This window comes from Moschus berezovskii, chromosome 3 (genome assembly GCF_049115385.1).
Source record: "Moschus berezovskii isolate FMDL1 chromosome 3, NW_MosBer_1.0, whole genome shotgun sequence".
Taxonomy (NCBI): Eukaryota; Metazoa; Chordata; class Mammalia; order Artiodactyla; family Moschidae; genus Moschus; species Moschus berezovskii.
The window spans coordinates 37,505,659-37,527,430 of record NC_142462.1 but is presented as its reverse complement, the minus strand read 5'-3'; the positions used below and the strand labels follow the sequence as shown (position 1 = coordinate 37,527,430).

The 21,772-nt window shown below is 40.9% G+C and overlaps 1 protein-coding gene across 1 annotated transcript in view; it reads right to left on the bottom strand.

Annotated features, from left to right (window-relative positions):
• Positions 1–21,772, bottom strand: part of DNAH11 (dynein axonemal heavy chain 11) — a 390,076-nt gene that overhangs the window by 127,432 nt on the left and 240,872 nt on the right. The window contains exons 56-61 of the mRNA XM_088833659.1: positions 21,225–21,458; positions 17,580–17,726; positions 9,863–9,976; positions 7,353–7,496; positions 6,257–6,439; positions 4,626–4,727 (exon numbers count right to left, since the gene is read on the bottom strand). Of these exons, the coding sequence (XP_088689785.1) occupies positions 4,626–4,727; positions 6,257–6,439; positions 7,353–7,496; positions 9,863–9,976; positions 17,580–17,726; positions 21,225–21,458 (924 nt within the window). The remainder of the gene's footprint in view (positions 1–4,625; positions 4,728–6,256; positions 6,440–7,352; positions 7,497–9,862; positions 9,977–17,579; positions 17,727–21,224; positions 21,459–21,772) is intronic.

The following is a 21,772-nucleotide window of genomic DNA, read 5'->3' as shown; positions in this document are numbered from 1 at the left end:
GCTGGAGAAAACTCTTGAGAGTCCCTTGGACTGCAAGGAAATGAAACCAGTCAATCCTAAAGAAAATAAACCCTGAATATTCATTGAAAGGACTGATGCTGAAGCTCCAATACTTTGCCACCTGATGCAAAGAGTCAACTCATTGGAAAAGACTCTGATGGTGGGAAAGATTGAGGGTAGGAGAAGCAGGGCGCAACAGAGGCGATGATATGGTTGGATGGCATCACTCACTCAATAGACATGAGTTCAAACAAACTCTAGGAGACAGTGAAGGACAGGGAAGCCTGGTGTGCTGCAGTCCATGGGGTCACAGAGTCAGACAGGACTGAGCGGCTCATCAGCAATAATTCACATTCCTAAGACATAAGCTGATATACCATTTCCTTTTGTAAAGCTGAGTTGGGGACTGGGTATTGGGAGACCATGGGCTCCTGCACTTGGTTTCTCTGCCTCTCATGAAGAGGTACTGACAGCTCTTGCTCTGGAATATCTTCCGCAAGATATCTGCAGAGCAAATAGGCTTCGGAAATAGAGCCAGTGTTTCTCTCAGGGCACAGGACAGAAGTACTCCTGCTCCAGAGTACTAAAGATGTGTTTCTCTGTGAGACAAAAGTTGGGCAGATTTACTTGCAGCTTTCTTTATAGGGGGTGTTTCCTAAGCTTGGGATATCTCAGCTATGACACAAACCCACTGTGAACTGCCTCAGCTGCCCCACTGCGCATCATGGCCATGGGGACTGGGGGAGCCAAGACCCACACGAGGCTCATGCTGCTTGCTGGGCTGTGGGTAATGAAGCCCTCCGCTCTCTGACCCACTCAGCCCTCACGCCACATCTTTCGCCCAGCATCTGTGAAACAGCAGTGGGTAACCCGTCAGCCTGTGAGTTGCATAGAATCTTGGTTGCTTCTCAGTTCCGGACAGGCCCTGGCCTCTCAGGTTCTAGAAATAAATGGGAGGTGGAGGAAGGACTTAGTCCAAAGACCCCAGCCCACCAGACACCCTAAAACCAGTGTTCTCCAGCTGAAGTGTGCACCAGATCCACCTGGAGGGTTTGATCAAACCCAAATTCCTGGACTCCCTGCCAGGGTTGCTCATTCAGCGGTCTGAGAGTCTGGATCTCTAATGACTTCCCAGCTGACACTGATGCTTCATCAGTGGTCGCCACTGATGCTGTGGTTGCGAGAACACACTCTGAGAACCACTTCCCTAAAGAGACGAATTTGCACGAATTTTCACAGCCATCCTTAGATCCTGTATGTTTCAAAGGCAAGATGGCCTAAGAAGGTTTGTTTTGTTTTTTCCCCCCCAATCAGCCTTCAATATGAGGCCATCTTTTAGTCTGAAACTAGAGATAAAGACTTTGAAAGAACAAATATACAAAGACTAGTACTAGTTAATGAATGAATTTCCTAAATGCTGGTAGACACAGCCCTGCTTTTCTAGGTGAGGAGGCAACAGAAGGCATAGATGAGGAGGAGGGAAAGGCCATAAGAGAGAAGGAAACAGAGGCTGAAGGAGATGAAAGCAAAGCTAGCAAAAATTATCACAACACCCGGGCTCAAGCCTTGACTTGACTCTGAACCAACAGACAGAAACTCTGCAGAATTTGTCTTTGACTCTGGCCTGACCAGTCTTCATAGAGAATGGTTTTTTTACTTCTAATTTCCTACAAAGGACATTCTCCCATACAACCACAGTATAACCATAAAAACCAAGACATTACTGACACATTCAGTTCAGTTCAGTCGCTCTTTGCAACCCCGTGAATCGCAGCACGCCAGGCCTCCCTGTGCATCACCAACTCCCGGAGTTCACTCAAACTCATGTCCATCAAGTCAGTGATGCCATCCAGCCATCTCATCCTCTGTCGTCCCCTTCTCCTCCAGCCCCCAATCCTTCCCAGCATCAGGGTCAGGGTCTTTTCCAATGAGTCAGCTCTTCACGTGAGGTGGCCAAAGTATTGGAGTTTCAGCTTTAGCATCACTACCATCTAATTGAATGTTGGTAGAAACAGCAGACAAAGATTCTGTTGCATTAATAACTACTCTCTGGAAATCCACTCTTGATAGGGGGATATAAGAGACCAACTTCCATAAAGACATTGTGACTGTTATTCTTTTCTCTGAGTCTGTAAACTTAGATTTGCAGTTAACTGATATACGAACCTCTGCTTCTACTGCGGGTCTTTGAAAACAACCAAGGTAAGCAGTTCTTTTCAGCTCATTGCAGGCTGTACCCAAAAGAGGACTAATTCCACAAGCATAGAAAGTCTTAACTTTAGAACTGGTAAGACAGTAAGGATTCTGCCTGAAATGCAAGAGAACTGGGTTCGATCCATGGGTTGGGAAGATTGCCTGGAGAAGGGAATGGCTACCCTCTCTAGTATTCTTGCCTGCAGAATCCCATAGACAGAGGAGCCTGGCAGGCTACGGATCATAGGGTTGCAAAGAGTCAGACACAACTGAGTGAGACTAACACTTTTACTTTCATGGCTGTCTTGAGCATTCACATTAGTTTTCCATGAATATTAACTTGTAATAATAATTACATAAAGCCATTAATAATAGATGGCCACATTCTTCTAAAGGTTTTAGTCACATTGACAGTGAAAGCACTGACCAATAAATGAAGCTAAATTTAACAATATTAATATGCTTTTTCTAAATTTGTCTAAATCAGCTACTGTTGTTGACAATAGTGTCCCCACAAATAATCAAGCCAAGTTCAAGTCCGGTTCTATAGGAAGCTGGGCTTGGCTGCCTGCCCACTGTGAGCACCACAGTCCAAGTACAGTGATCCAAGTTCACCTGCTCAGAGATTCATGGTAGGATTTCCTCCAAGATGAGAGCATGCTCCTTTAGGTCTCCACTCAACTCTTTCTGCTCCTAGAGACCATCTCTAGCCAAATTAAGCTAAACAGAATCTCCTAAAAATGGGAGAGCTCTTTCAATGAAAGGAGAGGCACAGAATCACACACAGGCTCCTAGGAGCTCTAGAGAGACTTGGAGGCAGGAACAAAATACTTGAAAGCTTCCTCTGGACACTGTCCTACCATACATGAACTTTATTTTCAGTCTCATTCTCTGGTTACTGATTTGATTCTAGAGATTGGGGGAGTCAAACTGGCAAAGCTTGGATCACATAACCAGGCTTCAACTAGGACTGAAGAAGGTACCCGTGATCGAAGTCCTACCTGAGTGTATCCAATGGGGAAAGGTAATTCTCCAAAGATAAACCAGTCTGTTGCCACCCAAAGAAGGTAGATTGGATGTTGGTAACCAAAATACATCACAGATGCCCTCCTTGAGAGCTGGCTGTTAGTCACAAACTGAAGCTCTGAGGATTTCCCTAGGTGGCCAGGGTTACCCAGCCTCATCACTCTGACGGTACCACTCAATGCTACAATGTCAGTCACCTTCAACTCACCATCTCTATTCTGTATGTGCCCCTCCCATCACCATGTCATCAGCAGCCTTAATCCATGGACTTGTCAAGTCTACCAACTGCTTCTTCTGGTCTCTACTGTAGCTTCTCCTGCCTTAGCTGAGGCCCTCATAGGACCCCCAGTGGCACTTCTAACTTGTCTTTCTGCAGCTAGCCTCTTCTCTTCCTCCAGCTTCCAGTTGATGAAAAATGACCATGCCATTAACCTATTAAAATCTTTCAAAGGCTCAATACCAAGGTCAGGTAAGATTTAAATTCTGCAGCATGAAAGGCAGAGAAGGCTTTTCCTCAACTTTTGCAACTTCATCTTTCATTCCTTCCTACTATTCCTAACCATCCCCCAGACACTCAGTAGGACTACTGAAGGACTAGGACTCCTGAAGTCTACCAACTGCTTCTTCACTCTTTTCTTCACTTTTTTTTGTTTTTTTTTAAATCATAAACACCTCTCCTGATCTTATTATCCTTGGGGACTCCCAAATAATTTTTGCAGCTCATATCAAATACACCTTCATTATGAAACTTTCCCTAATTTCTCTAGGCTCTTTTTTGGTGGTCCTATTGCATTCTGGATATAGTCACACATTTACTTGTAGCACCAAACGACAATGATCTGTTATGTACTTGTAGAAATAGTCAAGGTGAAAATATTTACAGTTAGCATTTTCTAATCACATACTATATGCCGGGCACCGTGCTAAATTCTCATTATGAATTACTCTCAAAAATGAGATAAAAATTCAAAAATTGGATAAAAACCTTCATGATCTACCTAAGTAAATACTATTATAGTACCAATTTCTCAGATGAGAAAAAAGATGCTCAGAGAGGTTAACTAACATGTGCTGGGTGAAACAGCAAATAGTGGAGTCTGGATGTAAACCCAGGCACTTTGGTTCCAGAACCCTTGCTTTAAATCCCTGAATTCCACCCTCTTTCTACTGCCAGACCATGGAAGTTTCTTAAGTGCAGAAATCATGACAGTTCCCTTTTCCAGCTCAGTGTCCAGCAGACAAGGAATATCTACTGAAGAAGAATATAAATGAATATATTCATGAAAGGTCCAATTCCTTTCTGAGCGGTAGGTCTCAGAGACAGCCCTGTCTGCAGGTGGGATCCTAAGAGTGGCGCCGGAGTTCCACCTCTTAGGAGCTTCTTCAGTGTTGGAGCCTGTACTTACCGCCAGCTTCTTCCTGATAGCCTCCAATTTCTCAGCAGCTGCAGCCAGTTCTAAGTTTGCTTGAGCTAATGCTTGGCGTTTGGGCTCCACGTCACAGTAGACCTGAAAAGCCACATAAAGGTTATTTCAAGGCAACGAAGATGCAAAGAGGACAGGGAATCATTTGGTCTCCTATTTGCTGGAAGCTTTACAGTTGAAATCTCTAATTCACCTAGAAATTTGGTGCTTACTCTTAGTCACGGTAACACCTAATGGCAGAACAAAAATCCACAGAGCCTTCCAAATCTCTGCTTGTCCATTACTCACTCATCTGTGGGCATTAGAGCGGCCAGCACTAGCGTAGAATGCTACATAGGTCAGATACCATTAAGATACTAAAGTTAGTTTTCCATAAAATTTGGACACAATCCTCATATCACCAGAAATTGTCGAGGACAGCAACTACAGCTAAAGGTGGGATCATGTCTATACTTAAAGGCAGAAAATTGGTGTGGGGAAATTCTCTGAACCCAGAAAGGAACATGTGAGATACGCTCACACAGTATAACGTTAACCACACTAACACTTTTTTTTTTTCCCCTAAGTTCCTGGCCACCTTAAAGGTTATCTGAACGGGTGGTTTGAGCATTTGAGTGGATCAAATATTCTGCTGGGAAGGGAGAAAGGAAATTAAATTTTCTTTTCTGTTTTATAGCAAAACAACACAGAACACAGCAATGGTCCAGTGCTGGGCTTGTCATTCCACCTACGGTGTGAGGGTAGCACAGTGGTCAGGTGCGCCCTTATGGAGTGAGGCTGCCCATCAGCTGTGATCTGTCTGCAGTCTTGCCTGATACAGGTGTCCACTAAAGACAGACGGACAGGGTCCTATTCCCATGGGTCCCCAGAGTGAAGGACATAACCTAGTTTTCTGAAAATCATTCTGGGAATGACAGTGGCATTTCCTCAGCAATTCCACTTTTGAATATAACACACAAGATTTAAAGACAGAAATGAGTCAGTTCTTCCTGGCAAAGGGCCATGCATGCTCCTTTTTCACATCCAGTCCTTTGCAAAGTGTTTGGGACATAACTGACAGACAAGTACTTGATAAATAAATGGTTAACTGAGATGATCATCTATCTCTATTTGGCCCAAAAGTACAAACTTTAGAAAAGACCGCATACAGTCAAAAACACATTTGTCACTAAATACGAAAGCCCTCCAAAGGTTATTTCTCATCTCATTAAGTCTACTTGTAGCTGGTGTAAATTTCTGTTTTGAGAGCAGGGATGAAATTTAATTAAACATGAACTCAGACTTGCAGTTGTTTCAAGCCAACAACTGAAATATTTCAATATAAATAAATATAATTATTCTACCCAAATGTTTTTATCTAATCAAATAAAATTTAATTGCTGCTATTTGATCTAAAGAAGTTACTCTACCCTAAAAAAGCATGGCTTCCAAAATTGCAGATATCCTCCTTTAGAGAATTCCGATTAATCTGACGCCTTCATGTCTTATTCTTAGAACTTTATCTTATTCAGATAATATCAAATTATTTTACATTTTTTACTGGCCTAGAAATTAATATATATACGACCCTTCCTGAATAACACCCATAAACCATCTGGTCAAGCCTGATACACCTCGTAGAATTTCATGATGTTGATGACCCAGGCACAGAGACCAGCTGCTGCAAAAGATTTGGTCCGAATCAGGTTTGGGTTGAACTCGGGGTCTCTCAAATACTGTTCCTTCACCACTTTTAGACAATTCTCTGGAATGTGCTCTTTGTCATAGTTAATCAACGCTTGCAAAAAATCATCCACCTGTAAAGCAAGAAAGACTTACTGCAATGAGCCATTTGTGCTGCAGAGAAAATTCCAAGATCAGAAGTTAAAATCAGCTTTTAGGATTCACATCACAAAGGCAAAATTGGCAAGCTGCATTTATCCCACTGTTTGACTTTTTCAGTCTTTACAGTCTAAAGTTAGAATTAGCAATGGACACTTTTAAAATCCCTTTTATCCCAGGGTAAAATATTCAGTCTTTGCACAGGAGGCATTCACATATTGAAGAAAAGAAAGGCAGAAAAGAAAAAGAAAAACACATACCCCAAAGCCCCTTTGCTTCACCTTCTTGTACATTAGTAACATTTTCCAACAGAAGAAATCCATGTAATTTTCTCCCTCCTACACTTAACTGCTTTCATAATTCTGAAAATAATTAGCAACCTTCCAACTGCTGCTGGTGCTGATCTAGGTGTGCTACAACCCCACGCTAACCTCCAGCTTGGCAAACAAAAGTTCCAGGTCCAGAGAACACACAGCAGATGACTCTCAGCAACTCTAAACATGATTTCTTGTTAATAGTTAGGAATTTTATAGCTTTCTTCTTTCTCCTCAAACTGTCTTGGTCTTTAAGAAAATTTATTTTACTGAAGTATAGTTGATGCACAATGTTGGGTTAATTTCTGATGTAGAGCACAGAGATTCAATTGTACATATATAGAGAATATATATATACACACACACATTCTTTTCATACGGTCTATCAGAGGATACTGAATATAGTTCCCTGTGCTATACTATAGGACCCTGTTGTTTATTCATTCTGCATAAAGTAGTTTGCATCTGCTAATCCCAAACTCCCAGTCCATTCCTCCCCCATCCCTGCTTGTCAAGTATAACCACAGAACTGAACACAGAAATCATCAGAATTTTCACGTTGCCAGGCTGATACCTTTCCCATAAAGACTTTAGCTGCTTTCCAACTCCGGTCTTTCGGCACTCTGCCCTGGGGAGCCAGAAGGACCATCACAGCCGCAGTAACGTTGGTAACTGCATTTGGAGGGTTGGGAAAGGCTTTCAGCTCAGTGAGATTGACCTGAAGAAAAGCACAAATATTATCAAGACTAGGGCACTCTGCCCTTTCATGACCACTGTTGGGTCATTAAGCTGGTCTTCAGTGGCTGGTCTTTTCCACCCTCTCCTTTTCACACCAGTCTCGGTTTGGCAGTTTTTGCAGCCCTCCCAGAGATCCCACTGTGCGACACCAGTAGGTCCAGGTCTTTCTGGCACTTTTCTGATACTTTGAAAACATCACTGCCTTTTTTGGCTTCCAAGTAAATTTATCTTCCTGATGTACCAGTCCTGCAGAGTCTTGCACACTGAGACCAGGGAATTTCATAAATGTACAGGTTTTAGGGTATTTATGGGTTCATCCAACCTACGTAATATATTTGCCTTTGAATCAGGCCTTTCAGAAACGGACTTCCCTGGTGGTGCAGCGGTAAAGAATCTCCCTGCCAATTAAAGAGACATGGGTTTGATCCCTGGGTAGGGAAGATACCCTGGAGAACGAAATGGCAACCCACTCCAGTATTCTTGCCTGGAGAATTCCATGGACAGAGGAGCCTGGTGGGCTATAGTCCACGGGGTCACAAAGAGTCAGACACAACTTAGCGACTAAATAACAGCAACAACCCAGAAACAGAGTCCCTTAGCTCAGAGTCTCTTAGTTTTGTTTTTCTGCTTTATACGCACAAGAAACATCTTCTATTACACTATAATGACTCAACAAGGAAGATGCTTGTGGAGGCTGAACCTTCTTTCTACATTCCTCCTTAGTTTCTGAAGGTCAGAATCTTAATTTACTCAAGAGATGGTATTAATGTAATAAGTTACAAGTATCAGGGCAAATACTTTGGAGTAAGAATTAATATCTGTAAGAAGTATATGTAAGGTCACGATACATGTTTTTTTTTTTTTTAAGGATTTTCTATGAAATTTTCTGAACTGTATTATATACTCTTACTTATAAAATCTCATCATATGTTGAATCTGATTCTCCTCTATTACCATATATTGCCTTTTCATTTGGGAAATGACTGCAAAAAACAGAAAGGGTATGAAAACAAGAGCAAAAGCAAAAACGTAAAGTATGCTAATGCTAACTGAGAGCTAAGTAACCAAAATCCTTTCATCATTTATAAATATACTGAGCTTTATATTTAAGTGATATTAATTTATTTTGATTGAGTAAATAATAATATATTCAGAGAAAAAGCTGCCAACATAAAGCACAAAGAACAGCATTAACATTCTAGAGCTCAGAAAGAGGAAAGTATAAAATTTCATTACTCAGAGATAATCAGTTACTTTTATCTTTTTTTCCAACTTTTCCTATGTATAAGCATGTTCTTATTAAAAAATGTCATAATATATGCTATTTTATACTATGTCTTTTTTACTTAATAGATCATGAACATCTTTTCACATTGCTAGCTAGGATTTAACAATTATCATTTTAATGATAGCACGTTATTTGAACGCAGAATAATCAATCTTCCATCACAGTATACTTATGTTCTTTTAAACTGTTTAACTTTATGGAAATGCTAAAAGAAACATCCATGAAGATAATAACTCTCTGTTCACAGTCAAAATTATTTTCTTCAAAAGAATACTGAGAGAAACAAATGGGATATTTCTTTGAAGAGCAGTGGAAGTCTGGATCCTTTCTTCTCTGAAGGTGAATCCAAGACCCTCAGGCCTAGCAATGCCCTGGGAATCTCCCCAGAGGCCTACCAGAACCGAAAGGCAAGACCAGCTGCCAGTTTTTAAAATAACATTGCCCATAATTCCATCTCTCTTTACACAGTCCTTCCACAGTTTATTTTTCTCTTATGGGAATTTGAATGCTCAATGAGATTTTGCTAATAATGTGAAGCTAGGAAAAATGGTGTGGGTCAAAACTAGGTAACTTTGCTTCCAGGTTTTTCTTCTTCCCCTGAGGGTCTCTCATTAATACTACTTTTATAAGATATTCATAAAAGGAAATATCCAGAGGATATAAAGAATCCCCCACTTACTTCTCAAAGCAACAGAGGAAATAAAGAATCTTCCACTTGGTTTTTAAAGCAACACATAATATGAACCACTGGATTTGGGCCAAATCTAAGTGCTAACAATAGAGTTGCCCTTTATGACAGCATAAACTGCACGGCACTGGAAGTATTCAAAAGGAGACCACATGCTGGGGTCAAGGAGGACAGACTTTCGGATGGGAAAGGCAGCTCAACTATGATGATGACCTCAATGATGTCCTTAAATAGTTGTTTCAACTGTAACATTTTATGGGATTTTCTTTCCTTTTGATTGCATGGATTTCACTCTCAATTCAGTTATTCAAACTCTAATAACCTTCGAATATTATTTTGAGAAAATCCTGAGCCCAGGACTCATTCTCACCCTGTTGAGTGTATTGAGGGCAGCTGCCGCAGCTACCAGCGCAGGCTCAGCTTTGAGCAAGTCTGCCTCACACTCCCTCTGTTTCTGGGACACTTCAGTCTGAATGGCTGTCACCTAATCAAAGAAGAAAAGCACACAAACCAATTATCATCTCAGATATCTCTACTGAAAAATGCAAGCTGCCTCAGAGACACTGTTCAATAATTTGCTCATATTTTGAACAGACGAGGATTTTGTCATAAAGACTAATTTCTCTTCAGGCACATGGTATACACAAAGCTTTGCATATGCACAAAACACACAACACAAGTGGACTCAAATATCAAAATGATCCAAGCAGGGCTTTGACTGTTTTAAGGTGCCATTAATAATAAATGCAAAATTAAGCAATTCCCTTGTTTTTCAGTTTTCTTTTTCAGCAAGTCCTGGACAAGTGAAAATCTAGGCTGACTCAGTAAACTAGATCACAAAATATTTTTGCCAAAATTCTCATAATTTTTGCTTATATTTACCTTACCTACATTATCTAATTACCTATATTTACATTATCTAAAAGCCATGTTAACTATTCTTTAAGAATAAACGTAAAGGAACTTCCCTGGTGGTCCAGTGGTTAAGAATCTGCCTGCCAATGCAGGGCACATGGGTTCGATCCCTGATCCAGGAAGATCCCATATGCTGCAAGGCAACTAAGCCAATGAGCCACAACTACTTAAGTCCACAAGCCCAGAGCCTGTGCTGTGCAACAAGAGAAGCCACTGCAATGAGAAGCCCACGCACTGCAACTAGAGAGTAGCCCCTGCAAGCCAAACTAGAGAAAGCCAGAGCGCAGCAAGAAAGACCCAGCACAGCAAAATGCAAAAATAAATAAATAAAATTGAAAAAAAGTATAAATGTGAAGCTTTATTGCTCAACTGATTAAAAGATATTATTCTACTTTGTGGATGTTTATCAGTACCTAGAATTTTTATGAAGACTAATTATATACTAGATTGGTGCAAAAGTAATTGCGGTTTTGCATTGTTGGAAGTTCGCCATTTAGTATTGAAAACATTCTTATGTTATATATCATTTTAATGTGCATTTTTCACTTTTTTGCTAATGACTTATTACTTGCTGTTTATATTTATTTTAGACTAGGGAAATGATGTTAGACAAAAAGCAAATTTGAGCGATTTTCTTATTTGAGTTCAAAATGGGTCGTAAAGCAGTGGAGACAACTGGCAACATCAACAATGCATTTGGTCACGAACTGCTAACAAACATACAGTGCATTGGTTGTTCAAGAAATTTTGCAAAGGATATGAGAGTCTGGAAGATGAAGAGTGTAGTAGCTGGCCATTGGAAGTTGACAATTATCAATTGAAAGGATCATTGAAGCTGAACCTCTTACAATAATACAAGAAGTTGCTGAAGAACTCAGTGTGAACCATTCTAAGATCATTCAGCATTTGAAGCAAATTGGAAAGGTGAAAAAGATTGATAAGTGGTTGCCTCATGAACTGACTGAAAAATTTTAAAAAATCATCATTTTGTTGAAGTGTCATCTTTTCTTATTCTATGCAACAACAATGAAGCATTTCTCTATTGGATTGTGACATGCAGTGAATTGTGGATTTTATGACAACCAGTGATGACCAGTTCAGTGGTTGGACTGAGAAGTTCCAAAGCATTTCCCAAAGCCAAACTTACACCAAAAAAAGGTCATGGTCACTGTTAGGTGGTCTACGGCCCATTTGATCCACTACAGCTTTCTGAATCCCGGTGAAACCACTGCACTGAGAAGTATGCTCAGCAAACTGATGAGATGCACCAAAAGCTGCAATGCCTGCACCTGGCATCGGTCAGCAGGAAGGGCCCGATTCTTCTCCACAATGTCTGACCACGTCACACAACCAATGTTTCAAAAGTCGAATGAACTGGGCTATCAAGTTTTGCCTCATCTGCCATATTCACCTGACCTCTCGCTAACTGACTACCACTTCTTCAAGTATCTCAATAACTTTTTGTAGGGAAAACTCTTCCACAACCAGCAAGAGGCCAAAAATGCTTTCCAAGAGTTTGTTTAATCCTGAAGCATGGATTTTTGTGCTAGAGGAATAAACAAACTTATTTCTCCCTGGCAAAAATGTGACTGTAATGGCTCTTATTTTGACTAATAAAGATGTATTTGAGCTATGATGATTTAAAATTCACAGTCTGAAACCAAAATTATGTTTGCACGAACCTAATAATATGGATATAGGGAAGTCATGATGGTAAACTTGAACAAGATCAAAATTAGGACTTTTGGAGTTTTGATCCTCCTCCCTTTAGAACACAGAACTTGAATGTCTAGGAAGAGAAAATGCTTGTCCTCAGCAGAAAAGTGGAGTTACAAAGTTGTGGCTGCCGGGCACCAGGATCCAGTCACCATGGGGGATGGTTGCTGTGGTGATGGGGACTGTGAATCATCATGTATGAACAAAAGTGCATTTCTTCAGATGTGTTTGGAATGAACAGGTTTATCTACACCATAAAATTAAACACTGCTCACAACAAATTACTTGTCTACCGCAGCTTTATTAGCAATAATCAGCCTTCTCCTGATTAACCATTATTTTGCTGTGTACTGCACCTCTTATGAATGTAATTGGTTCAGGCTAGATATGTGATTTCTGGCCAATACGTATGGTTACTGTTAACATCTGTAGGGAAACTCTGCATGCTTACTGAGAACTGCTCCCAAACCGCAATCCTGCCAGGAATGACCATGAAAATGCCAAGCATACTACATTTTCAATGTGCTAGAGAATACTGCTATAGAAAAAACAGATACTGTATTTGAGTGAGTTATTACATCAGGTTTATTTACTGTCCTTAAGGATACAATGAATCTATACATGCTCCTTGTGACCATTTATAATAGTATCATTTTAAACTGGACGTGGGATCATAGATTTTTCATACTTAGAAGAAACCCTAGGGAGTATTTCTCCTAAATGCTATTTCAACAAGACTGGGGTCATACATATTACTCTCTCTACCTTTACTGTTAATGGAGTATTATCCCTTTGGGTAATCTGATTAATAGGGAAATTTAGAACATTTAACAACTAAACCCCACAAATGCAAATGAAAAGAATACTCCAGGTTGGTTAACTTACTTCTCATTCTCAATCCCTCTTACCCTATGTGCAGCTTTACCAGAGCTGTGAAACTGCTGTGTATCATGGTGACTTAGTAAGCCTGACTGTGCACTTTTTCTCTGCCTCCCTCCCACAAGGCTCCTGGGGACTGGTTAATAAGGTCCAACCTGGGGAAGGTGGAAGAGCTGCAGGGAAGCTTACAGTGTGTGCTTTCTCTTTACCATCGTCTATTAAAACAGATTTGAAGACAGCCCCATTCATGGGAACACCAGATTCCTCCTGCCCTCTACTTGTCAAAAGCTCCTTGCAGATGGCTCATGAAATTTAGTGGTGGTCACAACGAGAGGATAAAGTCACAATAACTGCTTGTTATGGGCTGAACTGTGTCCATTCAAAATTCTCAGGTTGAAGCCTTAAACCCAGGACCTCTGAATGTCACTGTGTTTACAGAGAGGGCCTTTAAAAATGGTTAAATTAAACTAAGCCTGTTAGGGTGAGGCTTAATCCAATCTGACTAGTGTCTTTGTAAGAGGAGGAAATCTAGTCACACACATGAGTAGGCAAGGGAATGTGAACTGAGGAAAAACAAGTGAGGACAAGTGAGAATGTGGTCATCTGCAAACCCAGTGGAGAGAGGCCTCGGGAGAAAAAAAACCCGCCAACAACTTGACCCTGGACTTCCAGACTCCAGAACTCTGAGAAAATAAAATCTCTGTTTAACCCAGTTCTAAGCAATAGGTAGAAAAGGACATGTGAAAACAGACTGGTTCACAATTGGGAAAGGTGTATGTCAAGGCTGTATATTGTCACCCTGCTTATTTAAATTACATGCAGAGTACATCATGCAAAATGCTGGGCTAGATGAAGCACAAGCTGGAATCAAGATTGCTGGGAGAAATATCAATAACCTCAGATATGCTGATGACACCACCCTTATGGCAGAAAGTGAGGAGGAACTAAAGAGCCTCCTGAGAAGGGGAAAGAGGAGAGTGAAAAAGTTGGCTTAAAACTCAACATTCAGAAAACTAAGATCAAGGGATCCAGTGCCATCACTTCATGGCAAATAGATGGGGAAACATTGGAAACAGTGACAGACTTTATTTTCTTGGGCTCCAAAATCACTGTGTACACTGACTGCAGCCATGGAATTAAAAGACACTTGTTCCTTGAAAGAAAAACTATCACAAATCTAGACAGTGTATTAAAAAGCAGAGACATTATTTTGCCAACAAAGGTCCATCTAGTCAAAGCTATGGTTTTTCCAGTATTCATGTACAGTTGTGAGAGTTGGGCCATAAAGAAGGCTGAGTGTTGAAGAATTGATGCTTTTGAATGTTGGTGTTGGAGAAGATTCTTGAGTCCCTTGGACTGCAAGGAGATCAAACCAGCCAATCCTAAAGGAAATCAATCCTGAATATTCACTGGAAGGACTGATGCTGAAGCTAAAGCTTCAACACTATGGCCACCTGAGTGGAATCATTGGAAAAGACCCTGATGCTAGGAAAGACTGAAGGCAGGAGGAGAAGGGGATGACAGAGAACAAGATGCTTGGATGGCATCACCGACTCAATAGACATGAGTTTGAGCAGGCTCTGGGAGATGGTGATGGTGAAAGACAGGGAAGCCTGGCGTGCTGCATATCATGGGGTCGCAAAGAGCCTGACATGACTGAGCAACTGAACAACATTGTTTAAGTCTCCTAGTCTGTGTTATTTTGTTATGGCAGCTCCAGTTAACAAATACATGACTCTCACTTACCTTCAGACTATAAGAAATTCCTGACGGTCCTCCAAAATTCAATCCCATCCATCTTTAGAAAAGAGACATTAAAAACCTGAAGACCATTCAAAATCAGAGAGGATGTTTACCTTTTCAAGAGATTATATGAGCTCTGCAACATGGAAGGTATTTTCACTCATGCGGCTTACACTCAACAAAGAGGGCTATTTGAAAGGGATGAGAGGATTCTTAGAACCTCAAGCTGATACATCAAAGATGGAAGATCTAATTTTCACAAGCTTAATGGTGCTTCTGTTACTTGAAGTCACTGCTAGCAACACCTGTGATTTGAATAATCGTTGATGATCTTACACATTTGAAGCAACAATTTCAACTGGCTTCTCTATAATGGATTATCAAGATGTACAGGAAGACAGTCTCCCAACTCCAATATTTGTTTAGCCATATTAAATGTTGCAATGTACTTTTGTTACTTTTAAAGTACTTCTTATGGATTAAATCTTGAGACTTCAATTTCATAGAATCAAAGAGTCCATATACACCCATTTATAAGAACCACACAGAATCTAGTACGTTGTTGTGTATATGACCAATGTGAGCTCATGGCATATATTTGATTAATACCTTGACTCGACATAATTACAAACAGACCTTTCTTCCATAACCAATATGAAATAGTTTTTTCCACTACTGCATCTATTTGACTTTCATCATAGCCCTTATCATTAACATAAAATATCTTGTCTATCAACATTGTCACTCATCACCTATCTTTCCCATTACAATGTAAGCAACATGCAGGCACCTTGCCTATTATATATCTTTAAGAGCCTAGAAAAGTGCCAGGGCAAAAATAAAAAAAATTGGTGCTCAGACAATATTTGTTATTTATAATTAAATTGAGCCTCATTAATAAAATGAAAATATTTTAAAGTATTCTTACCTTTTGGCATGGATTAGATATTAAAAAAATAGCATGTATCTTTTCCATGTCTGAAGAACTTCATGAAACAACCTGTCAGATGAGTTCTAATTTGCTAAAACATTTCCCCCTCTTTGTGAGGACAAATTTGCCTTAGAAATTCACGCAAAAGTGTAAAAAGACCTCCACAGTACTTGTTATAACTTAAGATTTGTAAAAATGGATTTTGGCTTCCCAGGTAAAGAACATGCCCACCAATGCAGGAGACATAAGGGAGGCGGGCTTGATACCTGGGTCTGCAAAATCTCCTGGAGGGGGCATGAGTTATGAAATAGTAACTATTGGAACATCACATATTTGTTAATGCCTGAAAAATATCCCCTGGGTGTAATTAGCTTATGATCATCACACCATGTGTGATATCCAGTCACTTTAAATATAAAAATATACCTTTAAAGATATCCTCCACTTATCTAAAACTCAATGGAAATATTTATTACCAGAATTAGGAATTATATGTTTATTGGGAAGGCCAAACATGCCTTATCTTTAACTTCAAAAATAAGTTTAAAAAAAAAATATTTAGCGTTTTGATTTTCTATACACTTTTCAAGTCTTTAGTGTGCGAGTTAAAGGGAGACATGCTGAATACACATTAGAACAAAAGGAAAACAATTCATCGGTCTACGAATTAATGGTAACATCACTGGAAAAACTCAAATATTTTCTGCTATCATTAATGCAGAGTAATAGCACAATGGCGACAGAATCACTGGCTCTATGAGCATTCATAATTTATATTTTGTATTAACTAAGCCTTGATTATATGGCTTCCCTGGTAGCTCAGCTGGTAAAGAATCCTCCTGCAAAGAAGGAGAGATTCCTGGGTCAGGAAGATTTACTGCAGAAGGGATAGGCTACCAACTCCAGTTTTCTTGGGGTTCCCTGGTGGCTCAGCTGGTAAAGAATCTGCCTACAATATGGGAGACCTGGGTTTGATGCCTGGGTTGAGAAGATACCCTGGAGAAGGGAAAGGCTACCCACTCCAGTAGTCTGGCCTGGAGAATTCTATGGTCTATATAGTCCATGGGGTCGCAAAGAGTCAAAAAGACTTGATTATAATCTTTTGTTTAAAATAGAACTTGCACATATACATTCATTCAGGTTTTTAAAGATGTTCACTAATTATTCTGTTTGCTTTTTACTAATTGCTAATTATTCTGTTTGTTATTTACTATACATTTAGTAATCATTCTGTTTCTCTCGGGAAGTGAGATATACAAAAATGAAATACTTTCTACTTGCTGCTGAAGTTTCAATAAGAGAAGATGACAAAATGAGTTATATTTATTTCAGAATTACTGGAAACCTAAGTACAAAGAAAGTCAATCTATATAATCTTAAAAGTAATTGTTTCCAACAATAAAACATAATACAGAATGCCAGGGCCTCCACGGACTCAAAAAGGACAAATTTAGCTTGGGATATAATAATAACCTCAAGTTGTATTATTAAAATGCAAAATTCGAAAACCATCTTGCAGAGTGACGGAATGGGCTTTGTTAACAATTGAGTTGTTCAATTTGCCTAAAAACTGAAAACCTTTAGAAACCTCTGCGGTGACTTCATGACCTTTACTGTATTACAAATAGGCCTGATGTTCAAAATCCACATCCATTATATGCTTGAAAGAGCTCAGTATTTATTGTTCTTTTGTGTCATTAAAAGAGCTAAAAGGGTGGGAAATGAGTAATGTAAAGAAAGGTCAAGTGGTAATCACGGTGTGAAATGCTGTTACATGTGTAACTATCATAATTCTTCAGATTTTACGCTCCCTGGAGGGGAAGTTGTTCAAAATTGTTCACCTACAAAGGTTTATTTTGTGCTAAATATAGCTCCGCACTCCAAAGGGTGGAATTAGCCTGACCTTTCGCTCCTCGGCATCGGCGATGGCCTTTTCCCGGCTCAGTTTCTCTGTCTGAAGCCCGATCTTTGCGATCAGAGCTTCAGCATCCTGATTTCTCAGGTGTAACTCGGCTTCTTGAGAGGCAAGTCTGGCTTTCAGCTCTCCCACCTAAAGGAAAAGTCATGACTCTGTGTCAGCAAAAGCAGATATCAGATATAGCTTATTATTTTAAGTGAATTCAGGGATGCCTAACAATTTCTAACTTGCATCTGTTTCTATCCTGATTTGACTTTAATTCCATGTGCAAAAATGCAGCCCCATTTTTTTTTTTAAGAAAACACAGGAATCTGAGTAAGTTTTCCATGGTTTTGTGGAAAATGTCATTAATTTATGTCAGCACCAACTAAACATTTATCTTCTCAGCTCCGTCTGTACCATAAGGAAGCACCCCCAGCCGTCCCCACTTGAGCACATGTCACATAAGCACCCTGCTTTTCTGGTCCTCTGGGGTATAAATACTACCGTGGGTTTTTTTTTTTAATCATAAAAAAGAACAATCACAGCCATTTATTTTGATTCCATTGCTAAAAACACTTCAGGGGTTTCATCATGTGAGCATCATTCCACTGCTATATGCAAGGACCCTTGCAACCTCTGCTTCAACACAGGTTATTTACACTCTGCCTTAGAGGTATGGCTGGTACTGTGACCGCTACCTGTGCTATTAGAGTTTAAGCTAAGACTGATTTTTAGCCTCTCGATGAACTCAGGCTCATGCCACACAGTGACGTTTGCTTCTCTCTCCTTTTTAGCCAAGTGAAACTAGTCACATGGCAGGCCATAATCAAAAGCATCATCCAAGAGATTAAAGGAAAATCATTTTAAGCACTGATTTCAGTCTGTAAGGAAGTTGTTAGGTCTGAAATGTCTAAAACCACTCAGACCCCAGAGGCAAGGTCTTATTGATGAAGAGAAGTGACTAGGGCTCTCCATTATGACCTATGGTAAACCTGCAGAGGGCATACATGGCCACCAAGGAGCTTAGAGCTTTGTTGCAATGCATGAAGAGCGCTAAGGGTTGGATGTACTTCAGACAGCATGGCTATCTGGCTCTGTGGGCTGCTGCCACATGAAGACCTCTCACCCTGCACACAATCTGATCTTACACTATCTGGCTTTCCAGCTCTTCACAGAGGACACTATGCTTCCTCTCCATAATCAACTGATCTTAAAAAACTCTGTAAGGTGTATAGAATCTGCCTGCAATGTGGGAGACCTGGGTTCGATCTCTGGGTTGGGAAGATCCCCTGGAGAAGGGAATGGCAACCCACTCCAGTGTTCTTACCTGGAGAATTCCATGGATGGAGGGGCTTGGCAGGCTACAGTCCATGGGGTCGTAGAGAGTTAGATACAACTAAGCGACTAACACTAACTAGGGCGCTATTAAATATCCAAACCACTCTTCTGATATTAAGAGCATGACATGCACAAACACCTGATGGAAAGGAATCTTTAACAGTCCTTCCATTAAGACCTTGTGTATCTTCTCAGACTTTCTGCCTGTTGTTTCCAGCTGAGGGGGAAAAAGGGGGCTCCAAACAGTCACGAACTTGGCAGTCACCATGAATCTCTGGTCCCTTTCTTTCTTCCTCTCCTCAACCCCCAAATTGTAAACACACAACTGAGACGACTGTCAGGAAACCATAGATTCTTTCCTTTTCCTTTTCTCTATGACTGAGATGCTGCTGTCGCTGCGATGAACCAGGAGGCTACTCCCCACGCTTTTATCTTTATTACTAGGGAAATAAACTCTGAGTGCAGCGCCAGCCCCACCCGGTACTGCAGTTCAGCTCAGCCAATACTGTTGCATTTCCTGGGGCAAACTCAACAGGTTCCTCAACATCAATGGGACGTTAAATGCTCTGGGACCCAGAGCTCCTTCACGTTTAGCTTCACAGGACTCCTATCAAAGTTTTTACTAGGGAAAAGGGTCTTGATTCAAGTAAAGTGGAATTAGAGAGGAGGAGAGAGGGAAGACGAATGAAAGAGAAAGAAGACAAAAAGTAAGATAAAATGTATATAAAAAGGGAGACCAAAGAAAGACATTCTTTAAAGGGACAGAAAGATGAGCAAATAAAGACACGTTCTTTGGGAGTTTTCTGGCAACTGTTATTTGCGTTGGGCATCCCAGGTGGTCAGGGGTAAAGAATCTGACTACTAAGGCAGAAGGTGCATTTTCAGTCCCTGGGTTGGGAAGATTGAGGGATTCTTGCCTGGAGAAACCCTTAGACAGAGGAGCCTGGCAGGCTACTGTCCACGGGGTCACAAAAGTTGGACACAACTGAGAGCACACACATACACACACTCTTTGCATCACTCACTCTTGGAAACTGTCCTGGGAACCTCTCACTCTGTTTTCTCGTTCCCAACCCTGGTCCAGCTACTCACTGTTCAGAAATGATCACAACGTGTTACCGAAGAGCCATTCCTTGGTGTATGAAACGAAGGGGCAAAGAAGCAATGGGTGCCTGGCCTTTACAATGTTTGAAGGACATGGCCCAAGAGTCCTTCAGGGTGAAAGGTGCCAACATACGCTCCCCCAGCCAGGTTCTACCTTATTTCCAGACTAGGCACGGACTGTCCACCAGCATCCTTGGGGAGAAAACTGGCCCCACCTCTTGAAAAGCATATGGGCATATGATCTAATTAAAATACTCTGTAAAGGTCACTGGAGTCTCTTGCCTTGAGGTGAGCACCAGTGAGAAGTATATTTTTTTCCCCTTTGAGCTCTAGGGCCTGGCTGGCCCATCGCCAAACTCTTTGTCTTCTCACATTCTAATTTTTAACCAGTTACAGAGAGGCTCCAGCAGTTTGCGATGGACAGGGAGGCCTGGCATGCTGCAGTCCATGGGGCTGCAAAGAGTTGGACATGACTGAGTGACCGAACTGAACAGAGGCAGCTTGGAGCCATGGGCTTTATATAGATCTAGGCTCAAACTCTGAATTCATGGGTTCTGTGGCCTTCAATTCTTTGAGCCTCATGTGTAAATCCACATTAGCAACACCTACTTCATATATTGGGTTTTTAACCATGAAATCAGGTGATATGTGCACAGACAACAACTAACACCCTCTGCCAAGTCTCCTCAGAATGACTAAGGGAGATTAGAGGTGCTGCCCTTCAAGGCAGTGGAGGACGTGTGGCTGGAGATGAAGCTGGAAACCATCATCTAAGACAAATGACTGCTAAAAGAAGCAGATCAAACAGTTAGGTCAGAGGAAACTGCTGTACTTAGGGATCCCAGTCACAGCAACCCTTATCATAGCACGAGCCAAGAAATGACGCCTTCACTGAGGGTAGAGAATCTGAGACCATCTGACAACAAGCCCAGAGCACTGGGAGATGAGAGGAAACCAGCTGTGCCCATTCCATCCACCATCTCTGCACCGCCCAGCACGGAGCCAGGCCAGCCAACCAGCTGTGACAGCCTAAGTGGCCGACACCTTTCCAGGCTTGGGAAAGCAGGAACTGTGTGTTCTCTGTATTATTATCTACAGATTTTAGGACCAGGCATCTCAGACAAGTGGGTTAAAAAGCTGCTTCAAAAGTATTTTTCAACATTAAGAGCACAGGTATCACTGAGTAACAACATACCCTCGTCATACCTGAGAGGCTGTGGTTCTCAGCTTCCGGACACCATTCACCAAGTGCTCTTTCTTCTGGGACACTGCTTCTTGTTTCTTTTTCAACAGGTTCTTAAACAGTGATATCTGTTCCAGAAAACTCTTTGGGGTCGTATAGTTGTGTCTTCTCTCATTCTGGTAATACCTGGTACTCATTTCACGCACAGTAGTATGAACGTGGGCCATGAACAGGCTCACAGAGTCTTTATCCAGGGGCTGAAAACACACACATTGCAATTCGTATGAAATTCTCTCAAGTGAAAACAAAAATGCCAACTTTAAAAAAAGAAGAAAATTCACCAAAATTATACAGTATTTATTTTCTAAAAGCCAGCACAACTTACAGTAGATCTAGGAAAACCTAAGACTTTCAGAGATATCCACAGGTTTAGAGAGATGACAAGAAAGTACTCAGTTCAGTCACCTCTTCTTGCCAAGCAGGGCAAAGGATTTACCTGTGCTCCACATACCAAAGCCAAAAGCCAAGATGCAACACAAGCGCTGCTTTTTACAACTTGATTTTTATTAAG